At 44.4% G+C, this 20,991-nt stretch overlaps 1 protein-coding gene across 1 annotated transcript in view; it reads left to right on the top strand.

Moving 5' to 3' along the window:
* Positions 1–20,991, top strand: part of DIAPH1 (diaphanous related formin 1) — a 978,623-nt gene that overhangs the window by 532,446 nt on the left and 425,186 nt on the right. Inside the window, exons 14-15 of the mRNA XM_069199475.1 lie at positions 3,809–3,873; positions 13,307–13,486. Coding sequence (XP_069055576.1) covers positions 3,809–3,873; positions 13,307–13,486 — 245 coding nt within the window. The remainder of the gene's footprint in view (positions 1–3,808; positions 3,874–13,306; positions 13,487–20,991) is intronic.

The raw sequence follows: 20,991 nt of genomic DNA, 5'->3' as shown, positions 1-20,991 counted from the left end.
AGCTATGTAAATCCCACAGCGCCCCAGTGTGCTTGGAAATGTATAGCCCACATAAGTGTGCCTTAATGGTCTGCCACAGTGTAGCCTGCAGGGCTACAGACACAGTATTGAGTGAGAAACACTTGACTATGGAATCCCGAAGCTCAGAGCGATACACCTCATGAAGCAGGGCATTGCACAGAAAGCACCATGGACATCCCAGGCCCCCTCCATACAGCAGCGGGAGAACCATCTGTACTGGAGAGTGATCAGATAATGAACTTGGGAGATGTTGCACTTAAACCAACCTCAGGGTAGCGGTTGCAGAGAGCAGCCAATATTCTATACGAGTCCAGACCCCAAGTGCTGTGGAGTAAAATAGTGTACCCAGAGTATTAGTATGCTTCAAGTACCATGCATCCCTCAAAGCATAGGTGGTGCTGAGATCCAGAAGGATCCAAAGCGACCGAGGTTTTCAACTCGGGCCGTACCGGTGGTATCTAGCATTGGGTCTAGAATCAAATTTAGGTCGCCTCTGAAAATGATAGGATCAGTGTGAGTTTGCCCCTTCAGCGATGAGAGTTTCTGAAAATAACTTGGGGGTGTCTACGTTTAGGGCATATACGTTAATCAGAATGGTGCTGCAACCTGCCATGATGCCCACGACCATTGCTTATCTCCCATTGACATCGAGGAAACTGGTGTTGTGCTGGAAATGGATGTTCGTGTGGATGCAGACTCCTATGCGTGTATGTACTGTAGCTGAAAAAATCCCTGTGGAGCCCCCAGGAGGATCCAAACGTAGGGTGGTCCCGATGTAGGAGATGTGTCTCCTGTAGGAAAGTAGTTGTAATGCCATGTCGTGCAAGGTAGTACAACACCTGTTTGTCCTTATGAGGGTTATTTAGGCCCCTGATATTCCAAGAAATAAAGGGGAGTTCAGCAGTAGGAACTCATCCTGTGTTGCATGCTTTCCTCTAAATATATGGAGACATGAGATACATGTGTGGGAATAGTGTGCGCTCTTGGCAGATAAGCTATAGTAACACAAACAAAAACAGAAACACATGCTAACATCCAACCCCTCTCCCCCACCCACACTAGGCAGAAATCCACCCAGCGAATCAGCATCAGCAATCAGTCTGAGAGGAAGAGGTCTGCGCTCGCTGAGACATGTAAGTCAGGAGGGGATCATTCCGGTGTAGCAATCCGATGTGGTGATTTCTCCTTACTCAGCTGTTTGCAAAAGGACATGGCATCCGTCGGTGTTTCAAAAAGTGAGCTTTTCCGTTGAGGTCAACTCGGAGGTGAGTTGGATAGAGCATGCTGTATTTCAGACCAACTTTACTCAGCAGGCTCTTAGCGTCCGCAAACTTCCGCATCACCTTTTGGGCCACCATTGCTAAATCCAGGTTCAAGGAGATGGAGGATCCCTGAAAATTACAGCGCACCATGCTCCCTTGCTAGATGAAGCACTGTGTCTCAATTGCTGCTGTTAAGCAATCAAGCTATAATAGGATGGGGAGGAATGCTAGGAGGTGGGCGCAGGTCAAGCGATCGAGGGGCTCCCCCCATCACAGATGTGAGTATGAAGCTGTGACGGTCAAAGAGGACTGCAAGTAAACATTCAACAAACTGATCTCGTTGACCCATATCTGAGGATTCTGCAACCCACATAATACGTATATTATTGCACCGGGATCATGCTTCCAGGTCTTTGTTTTTTCACAGATACTGCTTTCAGAAATCACTCCAACTTCTCTAGGCTCTCATGGGACCGTCTTCTAGGCCTGATATGCATTCCTCTGCACCATCCATCTGTATGCCCTGCCGATCTAGCTGTTCGCCCATACGGTCTAGTCTGCCCGCCAGGTTGTCGACGCAAGCACCAATTGCGCAAAAGCCTGCACGCAGTTCAACCATTATAGCTGTTGTTCCAGGCAATTGTTCAGTTTCTGTGTCCCCCATTGCACCTTCCTCTGCGACCAGTGAGCGGGTCAAGCTGCCCCATCTCTTTATGCTGCTCAAAGGGTAGCTTTCTTTGCTTGGGGTCTCCCCTTCCCATGATTGACTAACATGTTTGGTGTAGACATGCCTGGATGATAAGGAGGGCACTGCGACTGGATCCAGAGAGGCCATAATATGGTACGTTGTAGGGATCCTAGCTACCAGAATCGCACGCAGGGTTGCTCTTACCTTTCAAAGGAAAGGGAAAGGACAGGTAGCTCCACTAACAACTAGCAGATTGTCCAAACAAAAGATACAGCGGAAGCCCCATAACAATGGTGCTCTGCCTCTCATGCAATGCCAACTAGCCATCCAGAAGTTAGAGTTGTGTCACCAGTCTACTAAGCTGCCACATGTAACATGTGGTGGAGAAGGGATCTGCCATTTGCATTGTGTGTGCCATCATGGGTTTCTTTTCTGAGCTCTCTTGGCCTCAGGAATGCAGATGGCACTGGCACCTGCTGGCAGAGGTATGCTGTGTATGCCTTACCGCTGAGGGTAGAGACGGCAGGATAATGACTCCTGTCTGGTGCACACCTGTGTGCCGCAGAGTCCCCGGTCTGGCCCGTGCAGGAGGAATCTGGCACTTCTGTGGGGCCAGCCAGGCCGCACATCAGGTTCAGTCCTCCTCCGATGATTGCAGATCCTCGTTGGTGGAAGATTCCAACTTGTAGACACGGGGATATAGCATGGAGTTGTAGTGGGAAAGCGCAAAAATCACATTCCTCAGTTGGATTAGTCAATCCTGTGCAGTCTTTTAAATAAATTTATTTTCCACAAGTTGGTGAATAAAACTATCCATGAAGAATTATAAAAGTTTCATAATCAATTGCATCAGTGATAGTATTGTGTTCCTAGTACAGCAATAGATTTCTTATGGACTTTGAGGTGAATGGAGAATGCAGGAAATAAGTCATAGATAGACGAAAGAGCTACTTTTTTTGGGTCTGTTACATCTTTCATCTTAGCCCCCTTATTCTTGGCAGTGTATCATAGAGCCAGTAGCTTTAGTGTAGTTGTGTGTTGTGTTGTTGAATTGGTGGTTTGTTTTTGCTGCCATCACGTATTGTATCAACTTAGAAAATACTGCTGTCGTGTGTCATCAGTTCTCATCATGAGCCTTGTTTATCAAGGTTTTAAAAGCCTTACATTTTTTTTATTATTCTGAAAGAAGCTTTTAAACTACGACTTCTAGACCTTTTAAAACTTCCTCAAAAGCAGTCACCTCTTTATGGATTTGATGGATTAAATGTAGACACTCCTTTTTGTATCTGTGATAACAAGTAGATGTCTGAATAATATCAGTCATAAAAGCAAATGGCGGTCTTTCTGAATTAAGGTACATTGTGATACAGGTCACAGCATATTCTAAAAAGATGGTGCACATATTTTGCACTGTAACCTTCACATAGAATGCGTAACATTCCTGCATTTCTAGGACCCTGGTGTAAATGAAAGAGAGTATATGAAGTGGAACATTCATATTATTACTTAAATAAATATTTGCGTCCTAGGAACATGGTGCCTTCTGAATCAACTACCAACCATATGAGTAGAGGGTACTCTTTATTTTTGGAGAATCATTTGACTTTAGGGAGGGGACTGCTCATTGTGACTCCAATTGTGGTTTGAAAATTCAAGTTGGGTTGCAGAGCTTTTAAATCTTCCCTACTACTAAGGAAGATGGCTGAGTTGAAGTAAATGAAGCATCTATCTGTCCAGCCATTATTCTAGTATTCCAATATTATAGTTGTATGGGTTTTATTGATATGAACATGCTGTACCTCTGAATGTTACATGTTTTTAATTCTTTCCTCTGCAGATCATTTGATAGATAAGCAAAAGGTGGAGGAAAGTGAAACCAAATCAAAAGATCTAGAAAAAAAGGTAAGTAGAAGACCTGTCATGTTTAACACTCTGGACAGAGCCCTGCTGTTTATATTCTTACTGCCTTTTTCAGTTTTCTTTTTGCTTCTTTTCCACAGTTCTGTTTCCTAATATTGTTTTTGCATCGTACCAGACTATTTCAGGACTATTTCATATCCAAATTATTTCATATAAGACAAAATAAGTTCTGTATCAACAGCCATTTGTCTGAAGCCTTGGGGGCTGAAATGGCCTGGCTACCTTTCAGCCCCACCAGGCCTTTGGATTGATTGTTAATTTTTAGTTGTTGAAGTTCCCAAGAAGGCTCTCTTGGAATGCATTCTGTGTAGAGGAGCACGGGACTTGTGTACACCTTTCCACCACTTTCTCTCCTACCCTGAGTTCTGAAAAGGATCAGGAGTCACCAGGCCCAAGTCATTGTAGTGGCCCTGGATTTGGTCAGGAGGTTGTGGTACCCCAAACTGTCCTCTAATCAGACTGCTACTTCGGGAGAATCTTCTGTAGCAGCATGGCAGGGTCTTACAACTGGACCTGTGCAATTTTACACATTCATATTTGGAGTTTGAGCAGCGGCAGCTGACTGCATTCAAATCAACCTTCGGAATTAGAGGATGTCATCTTGGTGACCAGGCATCAATCTACAAAATCTGACTGATAGAGACATCTAATTTCAATTTCCTTACCTTAGAATTTCCCCCAGAATTCACTCTGAATCCAGAGATTTTTCTCGAGCAGTACCCCTGCACGCTGTTAGGTGGCGCCGGTTGGCTCTGTGTCCATCGTTGGCATCATGTGTGCCGGAAGGACATTGCAGGACCTACATAGGTGCCACCCGGTGTGCTGACGTCAGTTCCTTTCTTTTCGTGACAGTTTTGGGTAGATCTGAAGAAGAGCTACCCCTACAGCCACTTTTTGACTGGACTTTTCGACTTTTGTTGAAGCTTTTTTTGACACTCCTGGTGCATCGAGATGTTGTCACAGAAGAGCCGGTTTAAGCTCTGCGACTCCTGTCATCGGGTGATGTCTGCGACGGATCCGCACCTCATGTGCTTGTGGGGTTTGGAGCATGACCACGACCTGAAGTCATGCTCCTAACGCCAGGCCACGAATGCGAAAGCTTTGAGAGAGTGGTCCCTAAAACTAATTGTGTCCCAGCGCTCGCGTCTGTATTCTGCTCGGTTGAGAGGAAGTCCCAAGAACTGCTGTCGAGTCCCCATTTTGTATCATCACACTCGGTACTCTGGGCACTTGAGAAAGCACAAGAAGTTGAAGAAGAACGAGTGTTATTCGACTTTACTCCATCTTCCAAGATGCTTCCAAGATTTCAAGAGGCTGGATCAGCCTGGGAAGAAGACGTTTTCTTACTCCAGCCTGGCATTGCGGTCCGTGAACACCGCATGCCTTTTGGGCCATTACTTAATTGGTCATGGTTGTGCAAGAACTTCCACAGGCACCTGAGGAGGCCCGGGCCATTCTCTAACAAGCTGTTGCTGATGGGAGGGACGCAGCAAAGTTCACAATACGATGTGGACTGGATACGACTGACTCACTAGGTAGATTGGTTGCATCAACAGTGTCCTTGAGGCGCCATGCTTGGTTGAGGATGTCTTGCTTCTCAGGGGATGTTCTATCCATGCTAATGGACATGCCCTGTGATGGCACCCGTCTTTTCAGAGACAAAGCGGACTCGGCGCAGGAACGATTTACGGAGTTCTGTGCTACGGCCAGGTCCTTGGGCCTTGCAGGCTGCACCCTCGCACCCCTCAGTCTGCTTTTTACCACTTTTGTGGCTATGGAAGTGGTGTCCAACCATGTCCTTTTCCCTCCAGCCACCATGGTGAGCATGCTGGTTATTCCTCTCTTGGCCAAGGGAGCCATAGAGAGGGCTTCTGTGCCAGAAGTAGGTTGTGGTTGTTATTCCCACTACTTTCTGGTGCCCAGAGAGGACAAAGGCCTCCCCCCATCCTAGACCTCTGGTCCCTCAGTCTCTTCCTTAGGAAAGAGAAATTGAAAATGCTCACTCTGGTTCCTGTCCTATCTGCACCCTGATTCCTGTCCTATCTAGACCCAGGAGTCTGGATGGTAGCGTTGGACTTGCAGGGCTTATATTTCCATCTTGCCGTCCTGCCCTCCCACAGACCTTACTTGCAGTTTACGGTAAGCCACACACATTTTCAGTTTATCATGCTCTCCTCTAACCTTACCAGTGCCCCTCTGGTGTTCACCAAAGTGATGGCGGTGGTTGCAGCTCATCTCCGCAGGTTTGGGGGGGGTTTCAGTCTTCACCTAACTTGATGACTGGCTGCTGAAGGAGGGCTTGCCCCAGGCTGTTGTCTCATCTCCAGACTACGGTGGACCTCCTACATTCGCTGGGGTTCACTATATATGTGCTGAGGTCACACCTGACTCTCTACCAGGTGCTCCCTTTCATCAGATCTGTTCCGGACACAGTGCAGTTTCGGGCCTATTCTTCTGGAGCAGTGAGCCCAGGATATTCAGGCTATGATACCGATGTTTCAGCTCCTGTCCTGGATTTTTGTGAGAATAACTCTGAGGCTGCTGGGCCTCATGCACTCCTGCATCCTGCTGGTGACACAGTGGGACCTGAAGTTCCAGTGGGCGCAGCATTAGGGAAATCTCTCTGACATGGTCCAGCTCTCGGAGGGAACAGCGCAAGATCTGCAGTAGTGGCTCTTGAATTGCAGTTTGATTAGAGGCAGATCCCTTTTCCTTCCCCAACCAGATCAGTAATGACCGATACGTCACTCCTGGGATGTGGTGGCCACATGGGAGAGGCGGAGTCCAGACTACACATCCATCTTTTGAAGCTCATGGTGATCATGCAAGCATTGAAAGCATTCTTTCCTTCTCTCAAAGGAGAAGTAGTGCAGGTGTTCACATCAACACCACTGTCATGTGGTACTGCATCAAGCAGGGCGGGGTCGTGGACTCTGTCAGTAAACTCTGCACCTCTGGACAGGGCATTCCCTGGTGGTTATACACCTGGTGGGCTATCTGAATGCCTGAGCATACAAACTCAGCCACCAATGCCGGGTTGATCACAGATGGCATCTCCATCCGGAGGTGGCGGACGGTTTCTTTCAGCAGTGGGGAGAGCCTTAGTTAGATCTGTTCACCTCCATAGAGAAAAGCAATATCAGCTATTTTGCGCATTGAAGATTCCAAGGTGGCCCTTGCTCAGCGATACTTTTTGTCTCGAGTGGAGCTCTGGCCTCCTGTACACCTTTCCACCCATACCCCTTCTGCCCAAATTTCTCAAGAAGATCAAGAACCACTGGGACCAAGTATTCCTTGTGACACAGGACTGGGCACGGAGAGTCTGGTACCCTGAGCTGTTGAGCATGCCCATCGATCCTCTGATCAGCCTGCCCCTTCAGGAGGATATTTTGACACAGCAGCAGGGGTGGTTCTCCACCCTAACCTGCCCAGTTTCCCCCTTCTTACATGGAGATTGAGCGGCAGCAGTTGACAGCTCTTGACCTTCTGCCCGAAATCTGTAGCGTTATCTTGCCAGCCAGGCGTCCCTTCACCAAAACGGTATACGCTTGTTGATGACACAAATTTATGGCATGGTGTTTATACTTTCTTTAGCTCAGCAGGGCTCTGCTTTCGGCACCCTTGAGGGTTATTTGACATTTGACTGCCATCTCTCCTTCTCTGAGATTACCTGACCATCCCTCCTTGTTTAAATCTGCCTTAGTAGATTTGTGAATGGTCTTACCCATTTGTTTCCTCCTTTACTGTTCATGATACCCCAGTGGGATTTGAATCTGGTTCTTACTTTTCTAATGTGTGCTCCTTTTGAGCCACTTCATAACTGTCTGCTCTGGCTTTTGAGTTTAAAACAGCCTTCTTTGTGGCCATCACTTCTGCCTGCAGGGTGAGTAAGCTGCAGGACCTTTCTTCGAAGCCACCCTTCTTTTCCATCTATCCTAACAAAGTGGTGCTTCATACCAGGGCTTCCTTTTAGCCAAAAGTGGTCACACCCTTCCATGTAGGCGAGTCCATGTCCTTGCCTACTTTTCACGCACCCCCCACATCCTTCTAAGGAAGAGGAGAGACTCCATCTCCTGGACCCAAAAAGAGTGTTGACGTTCTACCTCGATTGTACCAAACAGTTCTGTGTGGATGATCAACTCTTTGTGGGATATGTGGATGTGAAGAACGGTCAGGCAGTGCAGAAGAGGACCATCTCATGATGGGTCATTCTCTGGTCATTCTCTGTATTAAAATGTGCTATGCATTGGCTAAGAAGCAACCCCGGAGGGTTTGCATGCTCACTCTACCAGAGCAACAGCTGCTACCATGGTGTTAGCCTGCGGAGTTCCAGTCCTGGACATCTGTCTGACAGAAACGTGGGAGTCACTGCACACATTCACGAAACAAAAGGGACAGGTATTTTGTCTGTTCGTAGCTGCAGGATTTCCTAGTATTACTTGGTATCTATTCTAAGGTAAGGAATCTGCAACTAGAAGTCTATCATATTAACAAGTTACTTGCCTTTGATAAGGCATTATCTTGTAGAAACATATCCTAGTTGCAGATTCCTTACTAACCAACCAATCCTCCCTGCAGACTTATTTCTAGGGACAGTGACTTCCCTTTCAGGGCCCTAGTTTTCTCGCAGCAGTGGTCAGCATTTTTCATGGCTCTGCACTTCTGGCATGGAAAGTTGTGAAAAGAAACTGACATCATACAGGGGTGGCACCTATATAGGTCCTGCAATGTCTTTCTGCTGCACATGATGTCAACGACTGGTGCTGAGCCGACAGACGCCACCTATCGGTGCACAGGGGTACTGCTAGAGGAAAATCTCTTGATCCAGACTGACACCTGAGTGAAATTCCAAAGTAGGAAATCTGCAACTAGAATATGTCTCTACCCGATAATGTGTTACCAAAAGTAAGTAACTTGTTTGTTTATGCCGGACAGTGGGACAAGGTGTAGCTTGGTGTCATACCCATAATACATACAGTTGCAGGACAACAACCTGTTGGATGTCTTACTAAGTGTGCTGTCTCTGGCATAGCAAGAACTTCCAGTGGGCACCGTCAGCGGTCTGACAGCCTTTCACCACTTTCCAAGACACTAGGCCATTGCAGCCAATCAGATGGATTCTTTAACATTAATTGTAGTGGGCCCAATAACATTTAATCTGCGATACCAAATATATGCTATGGCTTTGCAATTTCTATTTCTTGAACATTAAAATAGCCAGAGATTTCACAGAAATTAAACGTCTCCTAAAACTATGCTACACAGAAAGCACCAGCACCTTGACCCGAAAGTGGAATGTCTTGTGCAAAAAAAGAATAAGACAAAGGGAGATAATAAATGGGTTGACTGCCAAGCCAACAAAGAAAGGCATAAATGTTCCTGTTTTGAGGGAACCCCTCCACACATTGTCCACCTTTCTGTTCCTCTATTTTCCAAAATGTAGATGTTTCAGTCCCTTCACTAACAAGCATTTGCAATGCAATGGGTCTAGCGTTTTCTTGAGTTAGAGCTATTAGCGTTGTAAATTCATAACTGGACTTTTCTTGACACATAAATTGAAAATGAAAATTAAAATAGTTGATGTAAGCGAGCCTCTTCAAGGTGGCACGGTCACCATGATTGTGAGCACAAAGGAGAGTCACAAAAGGAAAAAGAAGTTCATTCGCAATCAACATTATCAGCAAACGTGCAATTATCCATCTAACAGGGTCAATGGCCAAGGCGGTAACAAAAGTGCACCAAGGAGAGAGAGAGAAACGTAAAACATTTCCCAGTGATAACAAAGGATTTTTTAAAGGCAAGCCAATGAACGAATGATTGTGATGGGCGTGATTAAAGCCCACAGATAGATTGCAACACACTAGAGAGCTTACGTGCTTGACCTAAAACTGGCAATGGCAACTGCAAGGAAGTTTAATGTTTAAATCGCTGTTACAGATTGCTATCCTCGTCATAATTTTTTACTCAGAAAATATGCAGTTTCCATTATAGTATATGGTACACAATTCAAATACAATCATTGTATATTATTATGCCAAACGTAGGTATTAAAAAGTTCACATTTAAACTCAGTTCAAAATGGATACAAGTATACATTACATTACTTAAGGTAGAAAGCCATCTTTGTTTTTGCTTGGCTTTTCCAGATAACATTGCACTACAAAAATGAATCTGTACTTCTGTGCACTTGTACATTACCAATGCTTATTTTGTGTCCTTGATTCCGTATTCCAGCATAATAGGAAACAGCCAGTTTCTACTTATTTTATCATAAAGGGCAAGTAAAAAGAAATTGCTTTGTATGCTCTATTTAACAAACACAACTCAAATGTATTGACTTGTCCTTTTAGCTGTAAAACTGTTTGGTGGAAGAATGCCTAAAATGGATTTTTGATAAAGTGACCTCAGATATAGAGATGTCATCATGTCCATATATCTTTCCTAACTAGATTTCCCTTTTCGTTGCAGAAATGGTGACCCAAAGAGCTGCCATGGTTAGAGTTAACTGTTTCACAATAAACATGACTCCAGCATTTTCTCTTTAGTATCCCTTCAGTTACCTTTGCACATATATTACAATCTGACAAAACTGTAGTGTGGCCAATTCTATCAAAGTGCCATTTAAATAAAATTAAAAAAAGGGAGAAGAGCAGAGTTTCCGACTTTGGAATGTCCTGTAGAATTAATTGTTATGCATAGAAGGCTTTATGAAATCAAATTCACATTGACAACAGAGCCAATTTAATGGCTGTAACATCTGCTTAGTCCCATGTGCCCAGCTTTTCAGCGCTTTATGTGGGTAGATTTGTATTTTACAGGATATATAAAATCTTCAGTTGAACTATTATCTTCTCATTGATTTTTGGGTATGTGAGCCCTATGTACTCATTATCCTATCTAATAATATGCCTTCCCAACTTAATTGTTAACTTATGAGCAAGCCCTGGGTTTGGCACATTTTTTGCAAACAAATGTTCAAATCAGTAGGTCATTGTCCTTTTCTGTAGAATTAGTCTACATACAGAAGAGATAATCGAGGAACTTGTAAGAGGCATAATTTGAAAAGTTACATCTGATTCACATGCCATCTCAGTCTTAGAAGCTGGTTCATGTGTTATCAAAACTGCTGGGACATCAGTTTGAGCCTACGCATAAGGCAAACATAAAATGTGAAAAGTACAGTTATGAGTGTGAGGTACAACAGCTACCTGTCAAAGAGCTGCCTCTACAATTCCGCAACAATGCAGGAATGCTCTGCCCACCTAAAGAGTTCACTCCTTCAATACCTACTTATCTATTTTTTTAGATCTTTTTTATAACTTGTAAAGATAGTGGTCTATACTCTTGACACGAAAGGTGTGTTCTTAGTACACTGATAAAGCTAAAGAACTACAAAAGTCAGAACATTAATTTGTGGCATCAGGAGCCATTTACAAAGGCCAGAGACTTACAAAACATTCGTTTGATTCTAGAGGACATTAAGACACTGGTCTTTCTAGAGCATCCATTTAGGATGTACTGCTGTTTAAATATATCAGATCTAGAACAAAACTGAGAATGCCCAAGTGGTGTTGAATAAGCCATGTTACCAAGCAAGCTTCACTTCTTTTTACCCACAATGTATGTACTGTTTCTAAATGCATTCGAAATGTGAATAGATTAAACTTCCATTGCTGGTGACGAAAAGGGATAATTGCCTATATCTGTAAGTCTTGAGCATTTATGTCTTTAATAGATGTGAACGGAAGCTTCGCTCTTAAATTGTGAGGCAGAAGTTATGCAGTTGCTATTGACCTTGATCACCACATTGATGGAAGTCCACCTTGAAAGCTTGCACCAGTAAATCTATAGAATAGCTAGTTCTGGCAGTGCTGAAAAACAGCAAACATCTTTCAAACCAGGAACAAGTGGCTCGATCAAGATATTGCAAATATTGAATGATTGGGTCATGACCTAAAGTGCCACTAGAAAGGGCTTTATCATCCATTGACTAAGCCCTCTGTAAAACCTACCTGGGAGGCTTCTTCAAAATATTATACAGGGTTGAAAGGGCCAGTTAAAAAGACTGGATAACTGAGACTATAAACCAAGTCATAAAATGGTTCTGCATATTTCAAGTGATGGGGAGCTACCAGAAGTACCACCCGTAGCCCCATGGTTGGCACACCCACAAGAAATCTTTAAGCAGGTTCTGCAGACAAAGTAAGAATGGATAGAGAATCGGAGTCTGTTCTGAAACAGCCCATTGCCCTTCATTAACACCATCCATTATCCATGATTCCCTTTTCACATTTTCATTTCTGCTTATCATTCAAGTCCTAAAATGTGAAATTAAGTCAAACCTCCTGACAGTCATACCCAATGTTAAATGCCACATAGGCTCTCTGGCACCTAGAATTATTGATTAACTCTTCATTACAGAGGAAAATAGTGTCTGGGCTTTGAACAATCATCACTTCCCAGTTGAAAAAAATCACGTATAGCTACCAGGATACATTAACTACATTAAGAAATATTCTGCTGTGTATCGTTCACAAGAGACCGATTGCGATACTTGTGGATCTCTGTTCTAAGCTTATTTGAATTTCACAGTCAATTAAAAAATGTCCCTCTTTGCTGTATATAAATCTTCTCATATTTATTTTGGAAACTGCAGGCTTTCGGCAGTGTGCATGCAGCCACTGTATGCCCCGTTTTAATTTCCTTGTTCATTTATGTTCAGCAGTGACATTTAATTATTTGACAGCTCAACGCTTAACCTTAGACAGTAACAAAGAGGAGTCTGTTTACTCCTTTTTTTAATTATGAAAGTATAATTAGCGATCATTGTGAGGAGAGCTAGCCCAAGAGCGCAGCTGCCTAGTGACCCTGCCTTAGAAATTTCATTAAAAAGCAAGGAAGGACTGATATTGGCCTCCATGATCCTGACTGATGTGGATAGTTGAAGTTGTGACTAGAATGTCATTAAACGGCTGCTTTTTGTCACATATTCTACTGGCATTTGAAATTCACAACTGCCATAGAACTAAACCTATTATTCTGCTCTTTCTCCTTTTGCGTTTCTTGATTATTTTTTTTCAGTTTGTTCATATTCTTTGTTAAAATGAGCTACTTCTGATGGATTTGTTTTAGTAACCCCAGAATATAAATTTATCCAAGATTACTTGCAGAAATTATGTGTTATGTACTGCTCTCCTTTCGGTTTGAATGTTTCTTTTTTCTGCTTTGACTGTGTGTCGCCTATTTTTTTTGGGCCTAACCGACGGGTTCATTTTTTCATTGTCTGACAAACAACCATGAAAAGAATTTATGATGATGCTTGTTACTGGCTATGTCATCAGCATTAGAATTTCCTCTTGAGATAGTTGTGGTCAACTTTCATTGGTCTGTACTTTTTATTTTCCTACCATTTCAGCTGGACTCAGAGCTTACAGCACGACATGAACTACAAGTTGAAATAAAAGCAAAGGAGAATGATTTTGAGAAGAAGCTGTCTGAATTGCATGCTGAGAAGCAAACGTTAAATATTGAAAAGCAGCTTATTGATCAGGAGAAGCAGACACTGGAAATTAAGGTTTCTCAGTTAACAGAAGAGGTAATAATTGTGTTTGTGTGTTTTTGCAAAACCTAGGGTACACATTTATGGTAACATTCATTTTTCATTTTTTATAAAAGCTTTTAGCACCAACCGATTAGGGAATAGGAATATTCTCCTTTAGTCAACCAGCTACACAGTCTCCACCATTCTCATCGAAAAGTGCCAACTTCAGTTCTTTATGATGGTCTTTGATACAGCACTGACCTTTCCGATAACAGAAGTGCTGGGAAGCTGATCATTTCCTATTGTGTGACAAAGCACCACAATTACAGGTAAGAACACCTTTCCTTCCCAGTCGTTAGCTCTTTATCATGGGATGACCACTAGTGTAGAATTTCAAGCTGTTACCCCATAGGGCAGAATGATCTAAGGAGAAGACAAACTGTAAATCAGAAACCAAAAATTCAACTTTTGGAGTTGGACGAGGACTCGGCCTCTGATGTCAACGAACATCCGCCTACCCAGAGTCCTTCTACCAAGATGGCTGCAATGTGGACCATAGCCCTACCTTCCATCTCCCAACTCCACTTAGAAGCTGCGCATTGCACTTGAGAGAGTTAATCATTGAGCTCACAGGGCGCCCAGGAGGCGCCTCTTGTCCACCAGTGTCGCACAGCCATGGTCGACACCGAGATAGTCAGAGCAGACACCAGTGCCTTCCGTACCATTTAATTGGTTTCCGATTACAGATTAAAATAGTGATGCTTAGTGAAAGTGGAAACTGATCTACATATCGGCATGATAACTTTTAGCAGTACTCTTTTCTTAATTGGCTGTCGTTTTTCTGCTCTTGAGTACATTTTCCACGAATGCTCTGGTTGAATTCCACTGCAATAACAGCAAGTTGATGAAAGAAATGCTTGAAATATTCTTGAAATAATCTTAGCCAATCGCTCTGGCCATATTCTAAGCCACTGCTTTAAGTCTGCTATTCTAGATTGAGACCGCCTTTTGAAAATGGCCCTCTCTGCAGTCACTCACAAACTTTTTTCCTTTTTCCTTCTACTTTTTGCAGAATTTGTTTTTATTCGTATTAGGACTCTGTGCACTTTCCCACTGCTAAACAGTGCTAACATGCTTGTGCTCTCTCCCTAAACATGGTGTGATTGGTATATACCTAACCGGCATTCTTCATTTAATTATAAGTCTGTAGTAAAGTGTACTACATGTGCCAGGGCCTGTAAACTAAAAGCTACTAATGGGCCTGCAGCACTGCTTGTGCCACCCACTTAAGGAGCACTTTAAAACATGTCCCTGACCTGCCATTGCAGTATGAATGCAGTGTTGCAATGACATGTCGACTTGGCATTTAAAACCCCTTGCCAATCCTTAAAGTCCCCTTTTGTTGCATATGCCACCCTTGAGGTTGGCTCTAGGTTGCCCATAGAGCAGGGTGCTGTGTAAATAAAAGGCAGGAACATAAACGTATGTTTTACATGTCCTGATAGTGAAAAACTAATTTGTTTTTCACTACTGTGAGGCCTACCCATCTCATAGGATAACATTTGTAATTCTTTATTACATTTAATAAGCTGTAATCCCTGATTGCGAAGGGATAGATATGTCATATTAATTACCTATGGAGATGATAAAGTCCTCTTTAATGGTATAGCTGGATATATTGTTACAGTTTTGAAAATACCACTTTGGCATTTTCCTGCTCTTAGCATCATGTGTGCCTGAAGCCTGTCTTCAGTACATGTCTGGGGTGGGTTGCAGATAAGTTTTTTGCATCCTCTGTAGACAGCCACCCATAAATGGTGCTTCAGTGTGACTGATGGGCCATCCAAATCCCGATGGGTCATTCTGGGCAGGATGGGAGGCAGGACTTGCACATCCTCACACTTATACTTGAATAGGCAGTGTCCTGTCCCCACAAAGGACTGCTTAAACCCTTGTAGTGAGTACGGAGCCAGGACTGGAAGGGAGGACTGGTGTGCTCTTCAAAACCCTTATTTGAAGTCTCTCCACTTCAAAGGCAACGCCTGGTATAAGAACTGGCCATCTGACCCTACAGACTCGATACACTTCTGGACCTGTGGATACTGTGCCAGAAGGAAGGACTGCTGTGTTGCTGCAAGGACTGCCACTCTGCTGAACATGTTGCTCTGCAAGAGCTGCTTTCTTGCTGTGCTGACCTCCTGCCTTTCTTGCCTGGCTCAGAAGGACTGGGCCCACATCACTTGAATCCAGAACCAAAATGCCTGCAAGGGCTTCCTGGCTTGCCTCCTGTTTTCTGAAGTGTAGGTTCACAAAAGACTTCCAACTCATCAATTACAGTACCTTGACTCTACCAGCTGTGAGTCTCGCCCTGCCAAGTGGTGTCAATCCAGCCCTGGGTCTTTGGAAGTTCCTGCGAATTATCAATGCATGTACGCTGTTGTAGTGCTTGGAACCTGCATATCTCCATCGATGCCGACACATTACCGCTGCTGCAAGGATCGATTGCAAAGCATTGCCAACTGTGCAGCGCATCGCCTCCATTTCCAGCGTTTCTACAACTTTGTGTGGCTCGGAGCCGATGCATTGCCTCCATTCCAGGGATCGATGAGACATCACCTCCTCTGTTCAATGTCTTCTTTTACGTTGACTGCAAATAAGGTACTTTTTCAGCAGGCCAAGGCTGGTCCCTGTATCTGACCCGCTGTGAGCACAGGTTAATTTAGGGTGTGTTGATGACTTACCCTGACTAGGATTGTTGTTTCTGCTTGGACATGGTGCATACCTCTTCTAACCAGAAACCCAGTTTTTAACACCACCTAATTCTGATCTGTCTTGGTCCTGCTTCAGTAGAAGCTTTCCAGCCTGAATGGCCCGGTCTCCTCCAGATCTGAGTACAGGCAACGCCAGACCAGTTTCGACTTGCTTAGGTCTCATCAGTGAGGTATACCTTGAGTCCTGTGGCATTTCAGGCAAGTGATCTGACACCTAACACTCAATCCAACATTTTACTCATATCTATTTTTTTTTTTTAAGATTGTTTTTATTGGCATTTACGATGGAACAAACACAGTACAACAATCACCTCTGCAGGTGAAGGAAAGGGGTGGAGAGAGGAGGGCAGGAGAAATTAATAAGATGGGAAGGGGAAAAGATAAGGGGAAACGCACAGTGTCACATAGGTACATGATACAATGGCAACAATAGGAAATACCTCATCCACTTGTCACCCCGATTAAGCCTTAGCAACAGAGCTTATCCATGCTCAGTGGATTGTATATGGAAACCTCCGAAATGAAGGATAGGACAGCACCAAGTTGGCCGGGTTATACTACTGTGTCAGCTGTGGTGATTGGCCAGGATTACTCACTGCAGACAGGGGTGGCAAGGTAGAATCCGGATATGAGGGGCAAGCCCTGGAGTTAGTCTCTTGTGATAAAGGTAAGGTGGAATCTCTATGGCGCAGGCAAGTAAGAAGTGATTCCCAAATATTTTTGGGGCATGACTGTGCAGGCATCACTTCCCAAAAGTTTTTTAATTGCTCCTGGCAATATGTATCGTCTTGCAACCAGGTTGATATAGAGGAGACTGGGTGCCGGCCCCAGTGCATGACCACTCTGTGCTTAGCTAATAGAAGGAGCATAGCAATAAGTCAGCTATTGCATGTTGGGGTATCTTTGACATATCCCAGGAGGGCTACCAGGGAGGTGCAGGGTAGGAGGCAGTGGCAAGTGGTTGCTTGTATAGTGGTAAAGATACCTTCCCAAAACTCTTCTACCCTCGGACATCCCCATCCCAGTAGGAAGGTTGCCTGTGGTGGTGATTATCTCAGACAACGTGCCTCTACAGTGAGCCCCATTTTAAGTAGTTGGATGGGGGTCACAGTACAAACAGTATAAGAATTTAAAGTGTATCAATAGCAGCCTGTAGTTGGGTGAGAGATTTGTCTGCTACAGCAGTAGGACCACTGCGTGTCAGTGATGGGTGGGACAGTGTCTGACATCCAGGCGGTGAGAGCGTTCCAGGTGGCCACTTGTGCAGAGATCTGCATGTTAGTGTGAAGTCAAGACTAGTCTGCATGGTGAGGAGCTGAAAGTGTTGGCAGAGGAGCCAGAAATGTGTTATGTGGTGTGTAGCAGGCAGCTATGAGTTGATGGCATAGAAGCATTTCCTATACCCTGACGTTTGAGGTATCAGAGGCCTGAAGGGTAACATGAATTGATTTCCAAGATAAAAGTCAGAGAATGTCATGCTGACATCCACGGGCACACATTCGTAAACCCGTATGTTACAGGAGTGGTGTTTCCTCAGACCATCCCAAGCCCATCTTATGTATCCACCTGCTTCGACCTCCGTTCATGATACTTTGTAGGGTATATAAAGAGCTGTGGTTAGAGGTCATGTTGCCGCCTGGTCTGCCTAGATAGCCACACCCGGTTGAAAATGCATTGGATGGAGCCAGAAGTGTAAATGTTGTGACTGGGCACAGAGTGTGTACAATTACATGTTCGTAGTCCCCATACTGCCCTGGATGAGCGATATCATGAGGATCTCCCATGAGGTATGGGGCCGTTTACCTGCCCAGGTCAGTGTGATGAGATTTGACTGCAGATGGTGCAGAAATTGAGCAGTGTGAGGGGTGAGTAAGTTGAGAAAGAAGTAAAGAAATTTCGGAAGGACGGTCATTTTTGCTATCGCTGTCCACCTGGAAATGGACAGTAGCAGACAAGACCAGATTGTGATTTTGTCCTCAAGCTAAGACAACCATAGTTAGCCCTCCAAAGTTTGTCGAAATTGGGGCTAAGCCATATCCCTAGATAACAGACCAGTTCGTATGCCCATTTAAACGGGTATCCTGTGGGGAAAAACTGGGTGCAGTCTGTAAGCAAAATAATACAGATGTTGACCAGTTAATCAGTACAGCAGAGAGGCCACCAAATCAGATGATCTCATGAGTCAATTGGGCCAGGTTTACCTGTAGTTCATGAACATACGGAGTAATGTCACCGTCATACATCGAGATCACTAACCCCTCTGGTGGTGAAGCCGAGGCCTCTATGTGCATAATGTTGCTGAGTTGAGCTGCTAATGGCTCCATAACTATGGGAAACAGAATGGGTGGCAGTGGGCTCCCCTGTCTTGTTCCACAGGTAATCGTAAATGGGCCTGACAACATGGCATTAAACCATACGCAAAAGGTGGAAAAGGTATAGAGGAGCTTTATCTGGCCAAGGAATCTGTAGCTTAGACCCATTCGTTCTAGTAATGTAAAGAAGTATAGCCACTGTAGTGAATCATAGGCCTTTGTGGTGTCAAGTAACACTGCCACGGCTGGAACTTGGGGGTGTAGATGGTGCATGTCTGTAAATATGGTACCCAAGTTATAGGATGTGGAGTGGCTAAGGATGAACCGGGATTTATCCGGTATTACCATCTTAGGTAGCAGGGTGAGAAGATGATTGGCCAAGATCTTAGCAAAAATCTTGTTATCTGTGTTAATCATAGACAACAGGTGGTAAGAGTCACAATACTGTGCAAGTGTATCTGGTTGAGAAGTGTCACTATGACTGCTTTACGGAGGAATGGAGTAGAGTGTCTTTCGCCATGGAATCCTCAAATATTGCTACTATATGAGGTGCAAGGGTGGATGCATACTCTTTATAGAATGCAGTGGTTAGACCATCTAGGCCCGGTGCTTTGCTACCCGGGAGACTTTGAATAACCTGCACAAATTCTTCTGCTGTAATGGGTGAGTCAAGATAGTCCCGATGGGCTCGATCCAAATGAGTTATACATTATCCAAGTATGTATTAGGTTCGTTTACTCAAGGAGCAGAGATAGCAGTGTAAAGTTTGGTGTGGAAGGAGGACATAGTATCGAGCAGAGCCCAGGGAAAGGACTAAAGGACCGGTTGGTCATTCAGCAGTTCTACCTCATATGTGGATGCCTTTAGCACTCATTAACCTGGCAAGGGTCTTGCCCGGTTGATTACCCTTTCCTGGGCTGTCGCTTCACGATCCAGGTAGTGGGTTTCCTGAGTGGGTTTGTCAGAGAATTCAGTTAATTTATCTCTGACTGTGTTTTTGGATCGGAAATACTCAAATTCAAGAGCGCGGATGTCTCTATCTAACATGTCAAGTCAATCCTGGATAGCTTTTAAGACACCCTATTGCTTTGCAATACTTGCTTTCCAAATAACCACTTTGAAGGCTTCCCGGAGTGTGGTGGGAGACTTGACAGACCCCTCATCATTTGTGAAATACTCCTATATCTTGTGGATCTCTTCGCAGAACACTGAATCTTGCAGTGCCCCAGGAGGGAGGCACCAGCACAGAGTGTGGGGGGCTGATTGAGAGATCAGGAGCTCCAGCAGAACAGGGGCATGATCTGAGAGTGTGTGTGGTAGGTGTAATATGTTAGTGACCCAGCTCTAGGTGTCCTAAGAAGTCAACCAATAATCGATTGTGGACCATGCTTTATGGAATGCCATGATGCAGGTGACTTTTGTCTGTGTGCTATGTGTATGTCACCAGACCAACCGTAGTTATCATGGATGATAGCGTTGAGTGTTAATGCTGCCTTGGGGTGCAGGCGGCTAGGAGGTCCTGACCAGTCCAACGAGTCATCTACTGTAAGATTGAAATCTTCTTCCCATGTTATAGCCCTAGGACCCAAGCTGGATATGAGAAACAGTACCTTGGAAAAAAAGTCTGAGTCATCATTACTAGGGCTATATATTGCAGCCAGTACCACAGGGTGTGTATGTAGGGTACCGGCCAGCAGCACATATTGCACCGCAGACCTTTACACAAAAGTATAGTGACGCCCCTGGCGTAATTGGAATATAGGCAAGTATGCGTCTCCCTACACCATTGTGCATGTAACCTAGGTGCAAAGGGTTGAGTAAGGTGAAGCTCTTGAAGAAAACAAATATCTACATGGTGTCTGGTGAGGTATTGTAGGAAAGTACCATCTTGCCTGGCATGTTACCCCCATATTTCACTGTATATATGTTGTTTTAGTTGTATGTGTCACTGGGACCCTGCCAGCCAGGTCCCCAATGCTCATAAGTGTGCCCTATATGTGTTACCTGTGTTATGACTAACTGTCTCGCTGAGGCTCTGCTATCCAGAACCTCAGTGGTTATGCTCTCTCATTTCTTTCCAAATTGTCACTAACAGGCTAGTGACCAATTTCACCAATTTACATTGGCATACTGGAACACCCTTATAATTCCCTAGTATATGGTACTGAGGTACCCAGGGTATTGGGGTTCCAGGAGATCCCTATGGGCTGCAGCATTTCTGTTGCCACCCATAGGGAGCTCTGACAATTCTTACACAGGCCTGCCCTTGCAGCCTGAGTGAAATAACGTCCACGTTATTTCACAGCCATTTACCACTGCACCTAAGTAACTTATAAGTCACCTATATGTCTAACCTTTACCTGGTAAAGGTTGGGTGCTAAGTTACTTAGTGTGTGGGCACCCTGGCACTAGCCAAGGTGCCCCCACATTGTTCAGGGCAAATTCCCCGGACTTTGTGAGTGCAGGGACACCATTA

This window comes from Pleurodeles waltl, chromosome 7, assembly GCF_031143425.1.
Source record: "Pleurodeles waltl isolate 20211129_DDA chromosome 7, aPleWal1.hap1.20221129, whole genome shotgun sequence".
NCBI lineage: Eukaryota > Metazoa > Chordata > Amphibia > Caudata > Salamandridae > Pleurodeles > Pleurodeles waltl.
This window is presented reverse-complemented; position numbering and strand designations above follow the sequence as displayed.